This window comes from Penicillium angulare (genome assembly GCF_028827245.1).
Source record: "Penicillium angulare strain IBT 27051 chromosome Unknown utg000002l_segment0_segment0, whole genome shotgun sequence".
In the NCBI taxonomy this organism is placed as follows: Eukaryota; Fungi; Ascomycota; class Eurotiomycetes; order Eurotiales; family Aspergillaceae; genus Penicillium; species Penicillium angulare.
Window position 1 is genome coordinate 998,292 of NW_026623161.1, and position 18,414 is coordinate 1,016,705.

At 47.6% G+C, this 18,414-nt stretch overlaps 6 protein-coding genes across 6 annotated transcripts; 2 read left to right on the plus strand and 4 right to left on the minus strand.

The window, feature by feature from the left end:
* Positions 1-1,607: 1,607 nt before the first annotated feature.
* On the plus strand, positions 1,608-3,527 carry N7478_001843 (Pal1 family protein; the record flags this gene model as incomplete). Its single annotated transcript, XM_056918057.1, has 4 exons — positions 1,608-1,659; positions 1,869-2,113; positions 2,174-2,663; positions 2,740-3,527. 4 exons carry the CDS (start codon positions 1,608-1,610, stop codon positions 3,525-3,527), a joined length of 1,575 nt encoding a protein of 524 aa, XP_056783668.1.
* A 1,530-nt stretch (positions 3,528-5,057) lies between these two features.
* N7478_001844 (uncharacterized protein) lies at positions 5,058-7,805 on the minus strand (the record flags this gene model as incomplete). The annotated part of the gene is made up of 1 exon (XM_056918058.1): positions 5,058-7,805. The coding sequence occupies one exon, from the start codon at positions 7,803-7,805 to the stop codon at positions 5,058-5,060; it is 2,748 nt and encodes a 915-aa protein (XP_056783669.1).
* An 81-nt stretch (positions 7,806-7,886) lies between these two features.
* On the minus strand, positions 7,887-9,255 carry N7478_001845 (uncharacterized protein; the record flags this gene model as incomplete). Its single annotated transcript, XM_056918059.1, has 2 exons — positions 7,887-9,133; positions 9,192-9,255. The coding sequence occupies 2 exons, from the start codon at positions 9,253-9,255 to the stop codon at positions 7,887-7,889; spliced, it is 1,311 nt and encodes a 436-aa protein (XP_056783670.1).
* Positions 9,256-9,907: 652 nt separating this feature from the next.
* On the minus strand, positions 9,908-12,860 carry N7478_001846 (MCM DNA helicase complex subunit MCM2; the record flags this gene model as incomplete). The annotated part of the gene is made up of 5 exons (XM_056918060.1): positions 9,908-10,004; positions 10,069-10,238; positions 10,294-12,596; positions 12,678-12,790; positions 12,856-12,860. 5 exons carry the CDS (start codon positions 12,858-12,860, stop codon positions 9,908-9,910), a joined length of 2,688 nt encoding a protein of 895 aa, XP_056783671.1.
* A 3,138-nt stretch (positions 12,861-15,998) lies between these two features.
* N7478_001847 (uncharacterized protein) lies at positions 15,999-17,009 on the plus strand (the record flags this gene model as incomplete). The annotated part of the gene is made up of 1 exon (XM_056918061.1): positions 15,999-17,009. The coding sequence occupies one exon, from the start codon at positions 15,999-16,001 to the stop codon at positions 17,007-17,009; it is 1,011 nt and encodes a 336-aa protein (XP_056783672.1).
* A 480-nt stretch (positions 17,010-17,489) lies between these two features.
* N7478_001848 (uncharacterized protein) lies at positions 17,490-18,038 on the minus strand (the record flags this gene model as incomplete). Its single annotated transcript, XM_056918062.1, has 1 exon — positions 17,490-18,038. One exon carries the CDS (start codon positions 18,036-18,038, stop codon positions 17,490-17,492), a length of 549 nt encoding a protein of 182 aa, XP_056783673.1.
* Between the last annotated feature and the right edge of the window lie 376 nt (positions 18,039-18,414).

Consider the following 18,414-nt stretch of genomic DNA (forward strand, 5'->3'; position numbering starts at 1 on the left):
TCTTCGCACCACCGAGTTCTTCCATCATCGGGATTGCCTCACCTATAGATCTTATGGATTTTCGTGTTACTAGCTCCAGTTCTTGACGTATGCGAACAATTCAAAAAACTAGCCGTGCCTACGGACACTAAAGTACAGCCCCCCCCCTGTTACATTACTGACTGCGACCTAGTCACCGACGGTACCTCATGGGAAGTCAAAGATACTGTCCCTTTAGTGCAAAAAGCTATGCCGGCTCGCCTGGCTAGCTGCAGCTGCATTTTTGCCATGCGGGATGAGATTTCGGTGTAAGAAAACTCTGTAGAAAGGATCCCAGTTCGCCGATACAGCTAGTAAAAAATTCCAATTGGCCGTGCCAACGTATTCCAATCGCGATCTAAGCCGATGAGCTTTGTCAGATTATAAAGAATGGCTCAAACCAGGAACCGGGCATAGGTCGCGTGGCAGAAGGAAAAGAAAAGAGAGACAAAGCGATAGTTCCAGTAGTTCAAAGCATCAGCCTCGTACCAAGTCGTATATGCCTAGTGCGCCTATGAACTATTGAAGTAATGTGTGCAGCGACGTGAGATGTGTCTCATATGGGGTGCTCGTCATCGATCCCCAAGGGATAAAGTGACGATAGCCGGGGCTCGGCCTGAAAGTGGATCATCAGCGTTGCTGTCATGGGCCGTGCGAGATCGCACTATTGGGACCCTAATCTCAGGGGGAAAAGAAATGCGAAATGCAGAAGGGAACGAAAATTAAAGAGTCTACAGGCCCTGAAGACAGTAGACACTACTCCGTAAAGGGGAAAGGCAGAGAAATTAGGGGAAATGGGGATCATCGCGTGTGCAGATGGAGTCTCAAGGTCCATATCCACATTCCCGCGGACCGAAATGACATCAACTGAAGGTTGGGAATGCGGACGTCATTCCGATCAGGGGAAATATCATTTGAAGAATTCGAGCAGACCTGTTTTTTGATGAGGTGCTGTAGGAAGTTCGGAGTAGAGAAGCATGGACGAGTGGTTCAGAATTAGGAACTGAGACGGAACCTCGGGAGGAGAATGGTGGGAAATGTAGTGGAGAAGGAGGTTTTGAAGTGCTTGATCGACAAAATCCCCGTCCACTAATATTTTTGCCCCCTGGATGTGTGGCCAGGTCAAGTTTCTTGCAGGGAAAGGAAAGAGATGAGGTTGTATTGGGGAGGTGTGAACAACTATGGTATAGATACTAGTAGATGGGGATGCATAACAATACGTACTCGGTCTCAGAACACAATTCAATTCTATAATTAATTCTCCTTATATAAACAATTCACCAACAACCACTAGTTAACTAGCAGGATAATGACGATCCCTCTCATTTACTTTACTAATTTACGTATGCCTGTTGTTCCCGTGTCCCTTTTTTTGCCCCCCGCGAACTTCTGAACTTCTGAACTTCTTAACTCTCTCATCCTTTTCCCCTCCCCTTCTTTTATTGCTTCCATACGTCTTTGTTAGCTCTGTTTCATCACAGACTGTCACAACCTCCTGTCCACGCACGCTGTGACTCGTGCGACACCTCTTCATCCTATCGACGCACGCCATCTCCCTCTCCACTCTTCCTCCGTTTCATCTCATCACTATGAATGCCCCTCCAGCGCTCGGGTATCCGCCCGGCGTGTCGCTGGCGCCAGGTGCGTAATTGCATGGGATTCTAAGTGGATTTCTCATTCACCCCCTGATGATCGATTGTGTCGCTGTTCCTTACCCCTGGGACTCGGGCGGTTGTGAGAGCGTGTTTGATCACACTTAAATCAATCGCGCCCGCCCTTTGGGTTGCTGCGGTGTTCCCTTTCACAAACAAACGACTGTAACTAACAGCCTGCTTTGTGTGCTGAAACAGGCAACCAAGTGTCTCCTACAGCCGCCAACTTCGGATCTAACAATCCATTCCGAAACCGCGCTTTGTCGCCCTCAAATACGTCAGCGACCAGCAGCAGTCGCCCGGAACGCCCCAGATCAACCAACCCTTTCCTAGACGACACAGAAGCCATGTCACCACAATCGGCTCCTGGTTTGTCTACAGGCGTCACTATGTTTTCCCCGACCGAGCAATCAGATGCGACCAACAACACTAGGGATCTTTTTGTATGTGCCGAATCCCGACCGGGGAGACCAACAAGACCACGGTCGCTAACTATGATTTAGGAGAACCTCTCAATCAAATCCAAACCCACAGCAACGGTGACAGCTGTTCCTGCTCCTAGCCCGGCTCCCGTACCTGCACCGGCTCCAGCGCAATCAAATGGTGCTCGATCCTCCCGTGATCGTGAGGGTGAATCCAGAACCCGATCCAGTCGTCCCGGTCCCCCTCGCCCCCGTCCATCAGGGCGACCTACAGAATCCCGGTCCAAGGATAAAGATCCATTGGACATTTTCGCCGATCCGCCCAGGCCCTCCAAGTCGGCCACCATGGATCCCCAGGGACGAACCCCTCGCAGACCCCGCCGTAACTCCGAGTCGTCTGTGATGGAGCGAGCATCTAAGCTGTTTGACGATGATGATGAGAAGCGCCGCCGAGAACGCCGCCACCGTGAACGTGAACGCCAGCGTGATGGCAAGCCCCGCTCATCTCGTAAGGACCGCAGATTAGACATTATCGACAAGTTGGATGTGACAAGCATCTATGGTACTGGAAGTATGTCTTATCCCCTAACTGAGCACTCCTGTTCTCCTTTCATCCTCCGTTCTTGCATACTGACTCAATAATCCAGTGTTCCATCACGATGGTCCATTCGACGCATGCAATCCCCACCGCAATCGCAAGGGTGCGCGCACCGCGCCCATGCAGGCTTTCCCCAAGAACTCGACCAATATGGCTCTGGGTGGCGCGGGGCCACTTAACTCCAACATTGACCTGAATCAATTCCACGGACGATCAGTCGAGGGCTACAACGACTTCAACACTGGAGTTGTACGCCAGCCAGAAACTGTCAGCTTCGACGCCAAGGCGGCTGTGGACTTGGTCCACACCTCAGAAAGTGCAGGACTTGGTACCAGTACATTTTTGGACGGAGCACCGGCGAGTCGTTCTGCTATTGCCCGTCGTGAGAGTGAGGCCGAGAAACAGCTCCAGGCTGACGGCGGACTCCAACGCAAGAAGAGTTTGGCCCAACGTCTTCGCGGAAAGAGCGGCACAGGACGAATCGCTTCACCGGGCCGCATGGGCTCTCCCCTAGAGGGAGGAGGTCTGGCATCACCACCACAACTAGGCTCAAGCCATTCTGCCTCTTCCCCAGGCAACGAGAGGAATCCTTACTTCCAGGACTGCGATAACGAGTGGGACAATAGTAAGGGATCACGAAATGCGGAGGCACGTTTGGAAAGTGGTGGGCGTCTTCGATCATCTAGCAGCCCTAAGCAAACAACTGGTTTGGAGCGCAAGGGCACCAATGACCGCACAGTTGACGATGGACAGAAACTTAACCCTGGTGGTGGTGGCTTTTTGAACCGAATGAAGAGTTTGCGCAAGCCACGACCAGAGCGTCGTACCAGCGACTAAGCACTCTGATAGTCCCAACGGATAATTGGAGCCGATGGTATTTTGATGAACTTCAGGGTCGCCGGGTAGTAATTGATGCTACTATTCACGTCCTCAACCATTGGTATTCTATTTTATCTTCTTTATCCTCATGAGCATAACCCATGGGGACTGATGATTTTCTATGTGTAATACCCGACATTGAGCGCCACCAGCATCTGGCGCTCGACATGGCGTTAATCTCACGGGAGCAGGTTGATTGATATTGCTTTTGGGTTTTCATTTTCGAATTGTGTTTTTCTCTCTTCTTTTTCCTCTCTCTTTTGATGTTTCATTTCCCCCACGGCAGCATGACACATTAGCCATGGTGCGTAGCGTTAAGATGAGGAGTCTCGCTTTCCTGTATTTTCTATCGAATAGTTGCTTCGCCTACGGGAAATTCCATTCTTTGCTAAATTTAAACTTGGGTCTGCATCTTTTATAAAATCATATCGTGTGAAGAGGAGTATAAGACATCAATTGGTGTTTCGCAGCATTTCGCGCTGAAGGTGGGTGAGTGAACTTGAAGGCGGAGTACTATATGGACCTAGGGTTCAAGTTTTACATTATGGATCGCTTCCATCATTCAGTGACCAAACCCAACGAATCTCGAATGTGTCAGTATGCTAAGCGCGTAAATTTTTGATCTCATGAAACCGAAGACGTGACTCGATGACTGGCACCATGACCTCAAGATGTCTTGAGGCTGTATCATCTAAGCGCCGCATGATACCTGCCCAACCTTAATTTGTGAGATATAATATTGATCCCCCTACATTTACATGTTCACTATATCAGTCTGATACCTGATCCCGATAAGAATAGTTCAAGATATTAGAGATCAACGACTTGCAAAACAGGGAAAGCACTCAGCCTCGAACTTGTCTGCGTTAAGAGCTATGGATATAATACTGGCACATCATGATGTACATTCCAAGGACCCTACCTACACATGTAAATTTCTAAGGTTTGTGTGGCACACGTATAAATAACCTACTTGCTAAAATGTTCCTTTGATGAGCTTTCTCAACTATAATATTACCCCCTACTTGATGAGGCTGATACCGCCTTGTGCAACTCATTCGTTTTAACGGTATGCCCTTGAACATTCTAGACACACTTTGTTTCGAAGATTTGTACTCTGCGCTTACTTTGGAAGATGCTACTAGCTAAAATGATGTGTATAGACAGCACTGGATGGTTGTGTGGATGAATTGAGTATGACTGTTTGCAATTTGCAGGTTGGAGAAAGGTGATAAGGAATTTACTTTTTGTACGGTTGTAATTGGTGTTTCACTAAGATTTAGAGCAAAGAGATGTTCTATTTGAATGATTCTGTTATCGCCGAATTCATCTCCATCCGACCTTCGATATCATCCATTGGTCGGGCTCTTGCTTGGTCTGTCGTTCCGCGAAAGGATCTCATGCGAAAGTGTAGGCTAGGGAACCTCCCTACCTCGCTAGTCTTATCTCTCATATCAGATATCTTGTAATCTGCTTCTGTAACAGTGTTCACTCTCTGGAGTTTATCAGTTTATCGCCGCTTTGAAAAAGGCCCAGGAAGTCCCGGGCCCGCGATCTAACGTATTGACTGAGTAGACACCACAAAATGCCTGCCGTAATCAACAGCGCCACAGCTGCCGTGATGACCATAGAAGCAATAACAGTACTACTTGGAACTCCATTCATGCTGAAAACACTGGCTGCAAGTCCGGTAGGCAAGAAGAACGCCGTGACGTAGGTAAATAGAGTGATATTCTCGGCCTCCGTTAAGGACTTTTTGGACCGAATGGTCTCTTGTGCATTTGTTACAAGGGTAATTAGGAACTCAATGCGGGCTGTCATTGCCTTGATGTCCCTTATATGGCCCTCAAAATCTGCAAGTTGCTTATCGATGGATTTGCGGTATTTTTCTTCGTCGCTGCGCGTCCACCGTGGACGTCCTCGTCCTCGTACACTTTCTCGACGGTCCCATTGCTCAATTAGTGCTTGTAGACCGATGATGTTATTTTTCAAGATGACCAATAGTTGGAAACACTTGAGAAGCTCATCAGGTCTGCGGTCTTCAAAGCTATCGCTGGAGAAGATCCCGGATTGTAGTTCAAGCTTCCCAAGGATAACATCTATGCTGTTCCATACATTGGCCAGAATACTGTTAAATAAGATCAGCTCTAGAACCTTACGCTGCTGCCAATGTTTTTCTTTCTGGTGGCTTTCATCCAAAATGGAGCTTTCTGTCTTGGAACAAGTGTGGACAACATGACATGTCCAGTATCGGTCAAAGAAATCGCCAACGATTCTAAAACCAATCACCTCATCAACTATATGTGCATCATGCTGAAGATATTTGCATCCCTGGGATCGGAGACGTCGAACTCTTGAGTCTGGTTGCGGTGCCATCTTGGTGTCTTTCAATTTGTGAAATCGGAAGTGAACCTCTGTGATCCAGCTGTTGAAAACAACGGCAGTGTCATCGTATAGATAGCTTGTATCGACCTTAGCATGTCGATCAAAGAATTGTGCAATGTCGCTTCTTTCACGCTCTGTTGAGGATACATAGCATATGGCCGCAACAGTATAATCGATTGATCGCAAATAGATTAATCGCTTTTTGGTTTTCTCGGCAGAGCGACCTTTTTGTAATTGATTCCAGAGCCCACGATACTCTTTGTGTATAACGGTCGTGATTTTCTTCTCATTTGACCATTTTTGGTGTTTTTGGCCCTTGCGAATGTCATCTACCCTGACGTAGCATTCGCCAACAACTGGTCTTCTTGCGATGAGGAGCCCAAAAAGCTTCTCATCTCGAATAGAAGGAGAAGATTCTGTCTTGATTCGCAGTATCTCCTTTTCATTGGTCGGCGGGACATAATCCAAGAATTCAGGGTACTTGTAAAGCCATTCTTCCGGGATTTCCACGATGTTACTCAAATCGATGAGTCTACCGTATGGATTTTGCCGCTTCAGCGTCCTGCTGGTTCCAAAGGCCAGGAACTTTGTTGGGAAATCCGGATCATCGCGTAATTGGCCATCAATTATTGCACCTTGAAAGGGTGATATATCTCTGGGCCTACTTGATGATCGCGGTTCCCGGGCCATTGTTGGAGATCTGGCTAGCGGACGGATGGGAACAGGACTTGGAGCTGGCGGTCTTTCTTCAGAGTCACCAATCGCATTCTCAACAGACATTATTCTCAAATTCATTCCCTTTTTTTCGCATCTTACTAAGATATAGGGAATCTCAAACCCAGAGTGGAAGTAGAAGTCTCTATATGCCTCATGCTCAAAAATGGCTGGCTCTTTTTCGTTATTCAGATTACCAGGAAAGAGACCAGTCTCAGATGATGAGTTCACAACAATCTGCTTTGAGTGGACAGCCATTTCTGAGGCGGGAAAATCAGAATCAAATTGGTGGTTGTGCTTGGCCATTTCAATTGCCAGTCCATAGCGGAGGGGGCTATTCCACTGGGCTTCATCGTTGCAGTCTTTGTCGTGCTCTGTTTGATTATGTACCAGTCTTGTCCAATACTTTTCGGATTTGTCGAAGAATCCCCATTCTAGTCCATAATAAAGAACGGTGTCCTTATCGTGGAGCAAGAAGCGAGTTTCCCGCGCACTGCGCGTCACGCTAAGCATGTGACTTCTCGCGACATCATTGTATAAAGTAAAACGACGAATATTTTCATTGCGCAGCCCATCCGAATTAAATTCCAGCTTTGTTGACGGCTTTGATGCCCCGGGTCCACGGCTGTAGAGGTTCTCTTTGATTTGTAAGAACTTCTCTAGCATCTCATTGGATGTAGTCTTCTGTACCTGCTCAACTCGAATGACAAGATCCTCGAGACTCTTCAATGCCTTCCAGATCCAGATCTGATCACTGAGGCGGTATTTGGGAATGTCTGATCCGCGCGAGTGTTGCCAGGTTGGCGTGATGTGATTCTTGGTTTCAATCAACTGATCGAACCACTTCAGAGCAAAACCATACAACCATCGACAAACGAAAGCGAGATCGGAGGTATCTGGAAACACTTTCAGATATTCTGTCGCTTTTATTATGTGGCTCGGCATACTGATTGGACTGTCATGTGGTAGATCAATTAGGCCACCTTCATCTGAAAGATCGGCATCTCTACCATCAATCCAAATATTGGAAGAGGAGGCTGCTCTGGTGTCCAAACGTGATACCCACTGGAGATGACCAGTACATATTTCATATATGCGCTGGCGTACGTCTTTTTTGACACTCCACTGGGCATGCATTTCCAACATGAACATGAAAGAATAGCTATGTTGAGTTAACAAATGAAGAATTCCAAGCCTCGTAAGATATTGGGTCACTCACTAGCTTCCAAGCATGCTGACTCTGTGGTCTCCAAAATCTCCACAAGTCAGCGCTATTGGCCTTATGGACCGTACAGTGGGCTCTGTTCGTGAAAGGATATCACGCTCGCCGCCTGGGCTCGTCAAAGCAATTGTTGGACCGTAATTCTTCAACCTATCGCTTGATATTGAACCCGTTTCATCCAAGGAATCCAAATCAATAGGAATACTGCACACGGACATTATATGCTCAAGATTGCGATAAAGGTACCAGCTCATATCTTTCAACTTCATCATTGTGGAATTCACAAGCGAAGATAGATGTGGGTCAAAGATGACCTCCTCACTTGGAATCATAAATCGTCTCCAATGTGCCTCCAACGTTGTCGTATGCGTTTTAAAGGCCGTGGTAAATTCAACGGACTCATCGCGACCCAACGGGTGCGTGATAGGAATGGGCTGAACTCTTGATTTTGTTTCTCGCTCATCCTCGGTGTAGTTCAACTGGAGCTCCTGCGCAGCACCATCTTTGAAAAGACCTATCAATACACTGACCAATTCTCGCGCATCGCAAAGCTTTTCGTTGTCATCATCATTCTTATCCCTCAAGCCTGGCACTTGCATAACAATAATCCCATGGTCGTTTACTCCTTTTTCATATCGAGTTGATTCATTCTTCTTCTCCCTGAGGTAGTCCAGGTCTTGCATGCTGAAATTCGGGTCCAAATTGATTCTCAATTCTGGCTTCTCTCCGGTAACGAGTTTGGGATTCATTACATGCATATGTTGAACCACCGTGTCATGCTGACACCATAGCCTCACAGTGACAGCGAATCCCTCCTTGGTGCTATACTTGATGACTGGCCAACGACCATCCACAAATTCGACCGTTGGTCGGTCTGAAGATAAATCATTCTGAACTAGCAGACCAAATCCACAACTTGCATCATGGGCATTTTCCAATATTAAATTTGCCCGGCCAGAGACGTACCACGGCTCTGTGCTTGCGAACTCCAATCCAATTATTCCGGAGTTTGGAAATCCATTTGAACCTTTTAATTTGCTTATGGGCCGGCAGGTACGAAGCAACGAGCCATATGCGCCTGCGGTTGCTGTTGTGCCTTGTTCGCCAAATGATATGTACGGCGCGCGGCGTTGATTACTTGCCTCCTGCAGTGGATCTACCGGTCTGAGAGACGAGGAAGCAGGTGATGGTGTTGTCTGGGAATTTTTGTAGGTGTCAGGAAATTTGGACACGCGCCGAGGCCCTGTGAATTGCAGTTAAGTTCAGTATGAGCTAGCTTGGGCTATAACGGTGGAACTCACTCTCCACCAAAGTGCGGAACTCTATATTATCCCTTTCTGGGACATCTTTGAAATGAAATGCCATGTTGTTTAGTCTCAAAGATGCGTAGTGACACAGGGCCGGGGGAATTCCCTCGAACCTGAAGCTTGCTGCGGGGCGATGAGAAGGATTCAGCCGGTTCCGTGATCAATTTGGGGGGCGGAGGCAGCTAATTCTCTAAAAGTACTTGACAGTTAAAAGGATGTTTGCTTTTTTTCGAATTATCGGGTTTCTTCAAGCTGAGGGGAGGGGCTGCTCAGCCACCTCTTTTAGCCCTTCGCTCTACGAGTTTAGCGCTTCGTTCTGCATGGCTGTGTGCCGAGCGCAAATAAGAAAAAATAAGCATCCATTAAGCAAATTTTCGGCATAAGATTGACGTGTCAGGATTGATATACATGTACGACGTACGATATTCCTGATAAATATATGTCAGCTGATAAATGACCCCCACCTCTACTCCACATCTTACTACACCAACTACAGTATTCATATAGAAGGCAGGCAGCTTTATCTTAGAAAATGAAAGGTTAAAGAGCCATTGTGATCATTTTGGGCGTGAATTTCATAGATCCTCATATTCTAATTGTAAACGCCAGTACACCGTATGCAACAATTGATAACAAGATGGTATTGAACTTGAAAAGAAACCGCAGACAACCTTCACCATGCATACAACTCTCATCATGAGATGATCCCTTTATCGTGCTGTAGACGCAGCCCGTGGTAGATGCGGGTTTGATACGGCAATGCCTGCACGGCGCTTGGACTGGGCCTTGGGACGAGCAAGTGTGTACCTGAAAACATACGTGGTTAGTATTTGTGATAACAAGAGAAAAAAATTGGATCAATATAACATACTTGGCAAACGCGCGTGCCAGTGACTTCTTGGCGCTGACCTTCTGGCTGCTGACAAATGAGTCGACGGTGACCGCAATGGCACGGTCAATGTCTTGTGCGGAACAGTACTCTGACAAGCGCATCTTGCAGAAAGATTCGGCGATACGCATGATAGCCTCGAGGTGACGAACCTGGAAGAGTCAGTAACTTATTTCAAAAACGTTGGAAGGTATCAATGGGACATACAGTAATGGGGTAAGCACCAGTAGCCAAGGATTCACGACGCATATCTGCGAAGAGACGGGCGATCTTATCTTGGTCGATCTGGTACAGCTTCGGGTGACACCTCTCACGAGCATAGAGGATGTATTTGCGCATCAGCTCTTGTGGGATCTCGCCCTCTTTCTCCTCTTCGGACTTCTTTTGCTCAGCGGCACGCTGATCAACCTCTTCTTGTGTAGGAGGCAGACGCTGACCATCGTCGTCGATACGGTAGCCCTCCTCGTCAATGAGGTGGCCATCAGCATCGACCAATTCATTCTGGTCGTTGCGCAGGGGTCGAGCGGGATTAGCTCGGTGGTGAGACTCAATCACAAAGTTAGCCAGGCGCTCATCCTCGGTAGGCTCGACCAAGTCGCGCACAACACAAAGAATGTCGAAACGAGACAAAATGGGCTCGGTCAGCTCTACGTTCTCAGAGAAAGGCTTGGTAGCGTTGTATCGGCCACCCTGGGGATTGGCGGCAGCAACCACGGCACAGCGAGCTTGCAGTGTGGTCACGATACCAGCCTTGGAGATGGAAATGGTCTGTTGTTCCATGGCTTCGTGAATGGATGTTCGATCCTGATCGTTCATCTTGTCAAACTCATCAATCAAACAGGTACCACGATCAGCCAGCACAAGAGCACCACCTTCCAGCGTCCATTCGCTAGTGAGGGGGTCGCGGCGAACACTGGCTGTCAAACCGACAGCACTGGCACCTTGACCGGTAGCGAAAACGGCTCGGTGAGCAGTCTTCTCAACATACTTCAGAATCTGAGATTTGGCAGTACCAGGATCACCAAGAAGCAGGACGTTAATATCACCACGGATATTCATCTTGCCCTGTGCTTGTTTACTAACACCTCCGAAAAGGGAGAGTGCGACAGCTGTCTTGACATCCTGGTGGCCGTAGATACTTGGGGCAATGGATCGGACAATTCGGTCCACGATATCAGGCTCGCGGGACAGAGCACGAATCTGGCGCTCATCCTCCTCGGTCAGATGGAAACCAGCCATCTGGTCGTGAGCCTTAACCACATGGTTGGCCTCAATAATGGTAGCGAAAACAGGGAAACCGTTCTTGTTGTTCAACTGAGCATCGTAGCTGTTGCGGTAGATACCAGTGATTTCAATCTCATCACCAGGCTTGGCGGTGTCAATCAAATCAGCCAGAAGAACAACTTCACGCTGACGAGGCAGACGGCCGGCGGGAACAGTACCAGGAGATTCCTGCAGAGTCAACTTCTGGAAGTTGCGGTAAACAGTCTTCTCTGAGTTGACTGTGAATGGACCACGAGACTGGCAGTTCTGACAGAATGAAATTTTCACTTCGGAGCTAGCCTCCTGCTGAAAAGGACCCAGAGTAATACCACACTTCTGGCAAAGGAACATAACATACTTCAACTGGGGGAAGACACCCGTTCGGCGAGTGACGACACCCCCAACACGAACTAAACAGTTGAGATGAGATTGACGAAGTTGGCGGAGAGTGTAGATAATGGGCACATCGGTAATGCGCACGTGAATCTCGTTGTGAATATCGTGGTATTGAGGGTAGTGGAAGAGGGTAACATCGAGAGCAACTTGGTCGAAGACCTTCAAGATCTCAGTCGGCTCGTTGGCAAGGAAATATGACAGTGCAGCCTTGGTCTCACTGAGATGGGCGTAGGACACTTCCAAGGAAGCTGAGTTGATCTCACCAAGAGTCTTAATTCGGTTACCGTACACGGATTGACCGCTGGGGTCAATGAACTCTGTCAAGAAAGCCTTGAATTCGCGGTAAATGGAGCGGAGAACTTGGGGTTGAGTAACCCATTCAGTGATGTTGGCGGCCTTGACATCTGCCAACTCTTCAAGTGACAACTCTTCCATTCCTTCGTCAGCCATGTCGATATCCTCGCGGTCTTCGTCATAGTGGTGGCGGCGACGTCGGGGCTGTCGCGAAAGATCCATCTCAAAATCTTCATCATCATTCATGAACGCAGCAGGCATACGACGTTGACGTGCCATATCACGGTCTCTCTTATTCAAGCGATCGTCCAATTGTCGGCGAGCGGCAGCATCGAGCTCATCGTGATCGCCATCGTCATCAATGTATGCTTCATTCAGGTAGCGGTCATCTCCGGGGCGGTAATCCCGCTCATAATTGTCACCGAAAAGATCAATTCCATCCTCATCTTCCGCCAGCTCATCGACATCGTCGATGTCAGGAATTAATTCGGCCTCTTCATCGTCTTCTTCATCCTCATCGAATGGCATTGGGGGAGGAGAGGAGCCGAGGGCGAGAGCTGTTCAGACTGTTAGTTCTTTGGACCCAGCCTCGCGGATTTTTGCGGTTTGTTTGCGCGGGCGTCTCTTTTTTCACGTACGACTTGATGGGGGCAGAGGCGCAGGAGATGAGATGTCATCGGGCTCTCTCGAGCGCTTGCGAGTGTTTGACCGTGGCCCGCGATTTGCGGCCTGGTCACTAGGTCGAAGAGGACTGAATTCAATTAGCTTCATGAATACTGGGCAAATTTTGCAAAATCAAACATCGGGCACACTCACTCCATATTATGTGTAGCTCAGTGAGCAAGTCTTAATCAGACTAAAAAGGTGAAATTTGCAATTAAAAGGAGAATAAAGAATTGGAATGAGGGATAAGTTTTTTTTTTCGCTCGGAAGCCCCAGCAGCGTGGTTGATAGAAAGGGAGGAAAGGGCGGGGAGTGCAGATTGGGATGCGGTAAGGAGAAGAACTACGATCTTGACTGCGACGCGTCCCCAAGTGACTTTGGGACGGGATTGACGCGACGCGTTCCAATTTTACCCGATTGGGTAGTCACATGACATAGGCCGTATATGCTCCAGTTGACAGAGGAAAGTATACAGCAGATTGAAGTACATGACATATATCCGTACTTCTCTTTTTTTCAAACTTAGTTCTTTCTAAGCTGCATGAATACATCAGAAGAAGAACCACGAAATTCCTCCCTCTGACTGGTTAACCAATTTCTACAAGAGGAGTGCACTATGGGTGATTGCTATTCCATGTGGTCGAAAGAAGCAATCGAGTTGCTGAATAACACCCCATAAACAATCAAGTTGCTCTGCAGATCTCGGTACCCAAGAGGTGAATTGCACGTTTATCTCATTCAACGTGGATCGTTTTTTCAAGGCTTCCTGCGCCAGATTCTTGACCCATGTGCAACCTCTAGCTCCCATGTCTGACCATTCCTTCGCAGAATGAATCTCGACAATCAGAATAAACGATTTAATATTTGCAGGTAAAAGCTGTGATAGGCTCTCTGGCGACTCATCAAGATGATCATTTAACAAAACTTGCGGGAATGCCAGTTCTTCTAGAAGTGAGAACTCAGAGAAATTGACAGGCCTCCCCTTGGCTGCTCCTTCTAGGTGAGGCAGCCTCAGATGGGTTAAGCTATCCTTGTGTCTGAGAAGTAAGTTCCGAAGCATAGGCAGGTCAAAGTCTCTGCCAACTCTGCCAACTTGATTGGCAGTCTCTAGCTCGGTTGAGAAGACTTGATACTAAGATCAGAGAGAGCACCTGGCCAGCTGAGAAGAACGACTAGCGTTGTAGCTTGGGCTTGAACTAAATTCAAATGAAGCTTCGTAATATTCGTCGGTTTTGGATTCTAAATTCTTGTCACTAAGTGCTCGAGACATGAGGGGGCAAAGTGCAATACTAACTTGCGGCGCTTCAAGTGTCAAGTCCGATGTATACTTTCCGTCCACGGTGAGTTCCCTAAGCGTGGAAATTTGTATTTGTTGTAGTACATCGGGAATCGATGGTGCAGCCCAGTTTCTTCCTTTCAAAAATAGGCTTTCTAACCGCGGCATATGCTGAGCACAGCGGCGAATAAATCTCCAACTTTCACCTTTTGAGTTTCTATCAAGGCTTCAAGACGCAAGACTTTCACATTCTTAAACCAAGGCAGAAAGTACTCAAACCTCCTGAAGTCGGCTTCGCAACGAGCCGGGCAAGCATCAAACACAACAAGGCCCAGATCATGACAAAATGTAGCCAAGGATGGGTCAAAATCGAAAGTACGGAGCAAATTTCCGCTGAAACATGCAGGTCGGAGAATTTTCTGGGGAAACCTCAAACGAAGGTTGCGATAGATAAGTGGAATGGCAATGCGGTACAAGTGGTGGCATGTTCGAGCCAAAGCCCAGATTGTGGACTCAGTAAAAGATACGTTTTGGCCGCAAATAAATGTGTGGCTCATGGCAGAGTTGAGAGTACATGCCAAAATTTCTTCTGGTAACATGAGCATCGTGATGGGCTCGATCCGCTCCATCGATGAAATTTTTAGGACACACTGCGAAAGACAAAATGATTTCCAGAGACATAACAGACCCCTTGGCCCGTAAGAGGTATTTGACAAGGTTCACGGTGTATATAGTGTGGATGAGGTGGAAGAGCTGTAGAGTAATATGTAGTGACGCTGTGGTAAATGTAGGGACGCTCCTCCACAAAAAGTAAGTATCGTTAAAGAAAGGATGCAGCTAGACAAATCCCTACTAAATAGATGAATGTGTCCCTGTGCTACATACTCCGTACACCGGCTCCATCAGAAAGTAGAATTTGGAGCAGGAATAAGAAACAAGGAGGTTGAAACGTGCCGATCACGAAAATCTTGTCTCTTAGGGGGTACAGTTTAGATTTGAACTGGATGTGCGATTGGTTGCTCTACCCTAACGTTACAGCTGGGCCTGTATAGTAACTGCGCTGTACACCATTCATTGGGCGCACTGGTTCTCAAATAATACCGATGACAGGTACAATTTGTGAACCTCCTTATTACCCCTGGAATTTCTATAGCAAAACTATCAGGTATTCAAACGGAATAAAATGAACAGCCACACTCGGATTGGGATTACTGGCGTTCCTCGTATTTTGCAGATCACCGATGTAGCCGATCCTTGCGCCGCGTTATTTACAAGGCTCTGATCTCCCAGGGGTACTCCGTATAGCTATCAGGGTGATACTTTCGTACTTTGGTGGTTTACAGGTCTGATTAATTCCTGAAATCAGAGCTTTTTGGCCGCCGTCCTACAAATTCCCTGCACTGTGATACTGGCTTTTGGGGGTTGAGGCCATATCTATGCTGTGCCTGTTTATTTCAGTTGGCCGTCAGATCAAGATCTGATAGTTATCATATTATGAGTGTGGGGATCGAGTCTGTGCACAAGGCGAGAGAGTGGATTGGGGGTGTATTACGGAGGCGCGGTATCACTGTCTTTCTTACGCGGCCGTCGAAATACCCGCAGGTATATTATTGTCTCTTCCTATAACATAAAATATTGAATAATATTGCTAAATTCTTGGCCACGAGGTGAGAAAACAGAAGCGATGAACCTTTTGTGGGGAAGCAGGTAATGATCCTTTAACCTAGATCAGGGGCTGATTAGCCGATGAACATAATGAAGCTATTTTTTAATACCTGCAGCCTGAGAGCAAACTTATAATCTTCCCCTTAAGATGCTGAAGTTTGAAAAGTAAGACGCAGAAAAAGAAAAGAATCCTCCAACATCTCGCCATTAAACCAGCATTTTCATCGCGTAGATGTATAGCACTGACGCGGCTAGAGACGGTTGATCCCGCATTACCCGCACCACATCGTTCCACCTGCCGAACAGTAAACATCATCTACGGAACTCGCCAATTCTTCAATCTCTCAGAGCCACAATGACCCCTCGGCCACTCCTCAAAAATGCGTGCTCCCTATCAACGAAAACCATATCTAATCCACGAACCCTCCTCCTAACCTTCGATGCCTTTGATACCCTCTTCCACCCCCGCCAGCCAGTCCAAGAACAGTACGCAGCAGCAGCCCACGAATTCGGCTTCTCGCGCACAGCCATCACCCCCGATAAGATCAAAGCAGCTTTCAAAGATGTATTTCGCTCACAAATGGCCCGATACCCGAATTACGGTCGCGCCGATGTCCTCCGCGGCCAGTATGGTGGACCAAAACAATGGTGGGAGGAGGTGATCCGGGGTTGCTTCACGCAGATACTCTCACAGGGAAATGAGAACGCTTCAGCGAAGAAAATTGATATTACCTCAGAGATGCTGGGTGCGCTACTTGATCGGTTTGCTGGTGCGGAGGGGTATGCACTTTATCCGGACGTCGTCCCGTTCTTTAAGCGCATGCGTGAGCTGAAGAGCTCCCACTCTAGTGGCTTTGATCGCGTGGTCGTTGGGGTCATTTCAAACTCAGACGATCGGATACCGGCTGTTCTTAAGGCTCTTGGGCTAAAGGTTGGCGACCTCCGCGCTGATCAGGATGTATCGAGTATGGCGTTGCCTGGGTTTGAGCAGCGCGATACAACCTCCGAACTGGGGAAGCCCGGAAAGGTCAATGATAAGGAGCCCAGTCGAATTGAGAAATCGCTATTGGATAATGATTTGAATATGATTATAACGAGCTACGAGGCCGGCGAGGAAAAACCGAATCGGTTGATCTTTGATGTTGCGGAACAACAAGCTAGATTGTTGGTGCAGCAACCCACTGGCGCTGAATCTGGGGAGAGTTGGACCCGCGTACATGTGGGTGATGATTATGCAAAGGATTATATTGCTGCTCGTGAGGCAGGTTGGCAAAGCTATCTGGTTCGTGGAAATGCGCAGGATCAGCCTGCACAAAAATTGGCTTCGTTGATGGATCTGATCCATGAGCTACGGATGGGATCATGAAGATTATGAGATGGGACGTATCTGCTGACGCCCCATTACTGTATTTATATAATGAAACAGCCATATTTGTTGCTGAGAGTGGTCGTAAAATCGAAATAGACAGGGGCTCTCTCCCTGATAACCCGCTGTAGGTAAGTTTATATCCTACGGATTTTCCAAGGTTATCATACGTCCATACGAGCCTGTCCATTCGGCTCAGCTACATTGACTTAGAATAGGTATCATGACGTGTATAAAATGATCTTGTACTACATAGTGTAGTGAGTAAAGACACCCACACCAAACATCTTGTCATAGGAGATGTCCTGTCTGCGAACCAGGATTGTCCTCTAGGGAATAGTAGGAATACTAAGATAGAGACCGGTAGGGAAGTCCGAAGGAGAGGTCTGAATTGCTAGAATATATGATCACATCTTGAATACAGAACCCCGACTCACACCGCTCTGGATGTACCATATTCCCCACTACAATAGTAACCTATTACGAACTTCCGATCTTCTTTCCGAGCAGCAGCTCCCCATCAACAGGGCTCAAGGATACCCCAGAGCTCCCATCCCACTCTTGAACCTGTACCCAAAGCTTATCTGCCCCATCAACCTTGATTCCCCTCGTCTCAGGCCAATAATCCCACGCTCCAACCGCGCTCTCATTCTTCAATTCCCCAGGGTTCTTACCCACAGCAACAGCAACCTCTCCGCATAATGGCAAGGCTCGCACATCAAGATTAACCTGCCAGAGCGCTTTGTGCTGCACAAATCCGAACATCCGAGGCAAATATCGCTCCGCGTAGATATTATCCGCCTCGGTGTTCATTTCCTGCGATGGATAGCCCGTAATCATGAAGAGTTTCGCTGGATCCTGTGTATCCTGGAAGAAGGCATGCATGGGTGGTAGAGCTGGATCTTTGTATGGGTTTGTATAGGAGCCACAGAAGTTCAGGAGTTCGGTGATCAGCTCTTGAAATTCGGGGGTGGAAATTGAGCGGGTGTCTTTGAGGGTGCAGAGCCATATCTTGGTCATTGGAGGCATTTTGGGTGGATGGAGCTGTACTTTGATTCTATCTTCGTTAATAAATATTGATAGTGAGATGAGAAGGTTGAGATGATTGAGAATTGGAAACACTTCACAGCCCTGGTGGGCTAAGGCCTTTACTTAGTATAGCATGACCAAGGCTCGCGAAATTTGGCCCCCAACATAATCCCTGTAGGTACTAGGAGTGGAAGTGGGTATTTAACAAAGGTTGGATAGATAAGCTAAACACATATGTTTTCTATTGTGGTAGAGAATGGACAGTAACAAGTCTGTAGTCCTAAATACCCTTTCAAACTGCTAAGACCGATGATTCGCCATACAAAAAGCTCCGAAATCAAACACCATGACCATCCCAAGGTCATCAAAGAGAAGA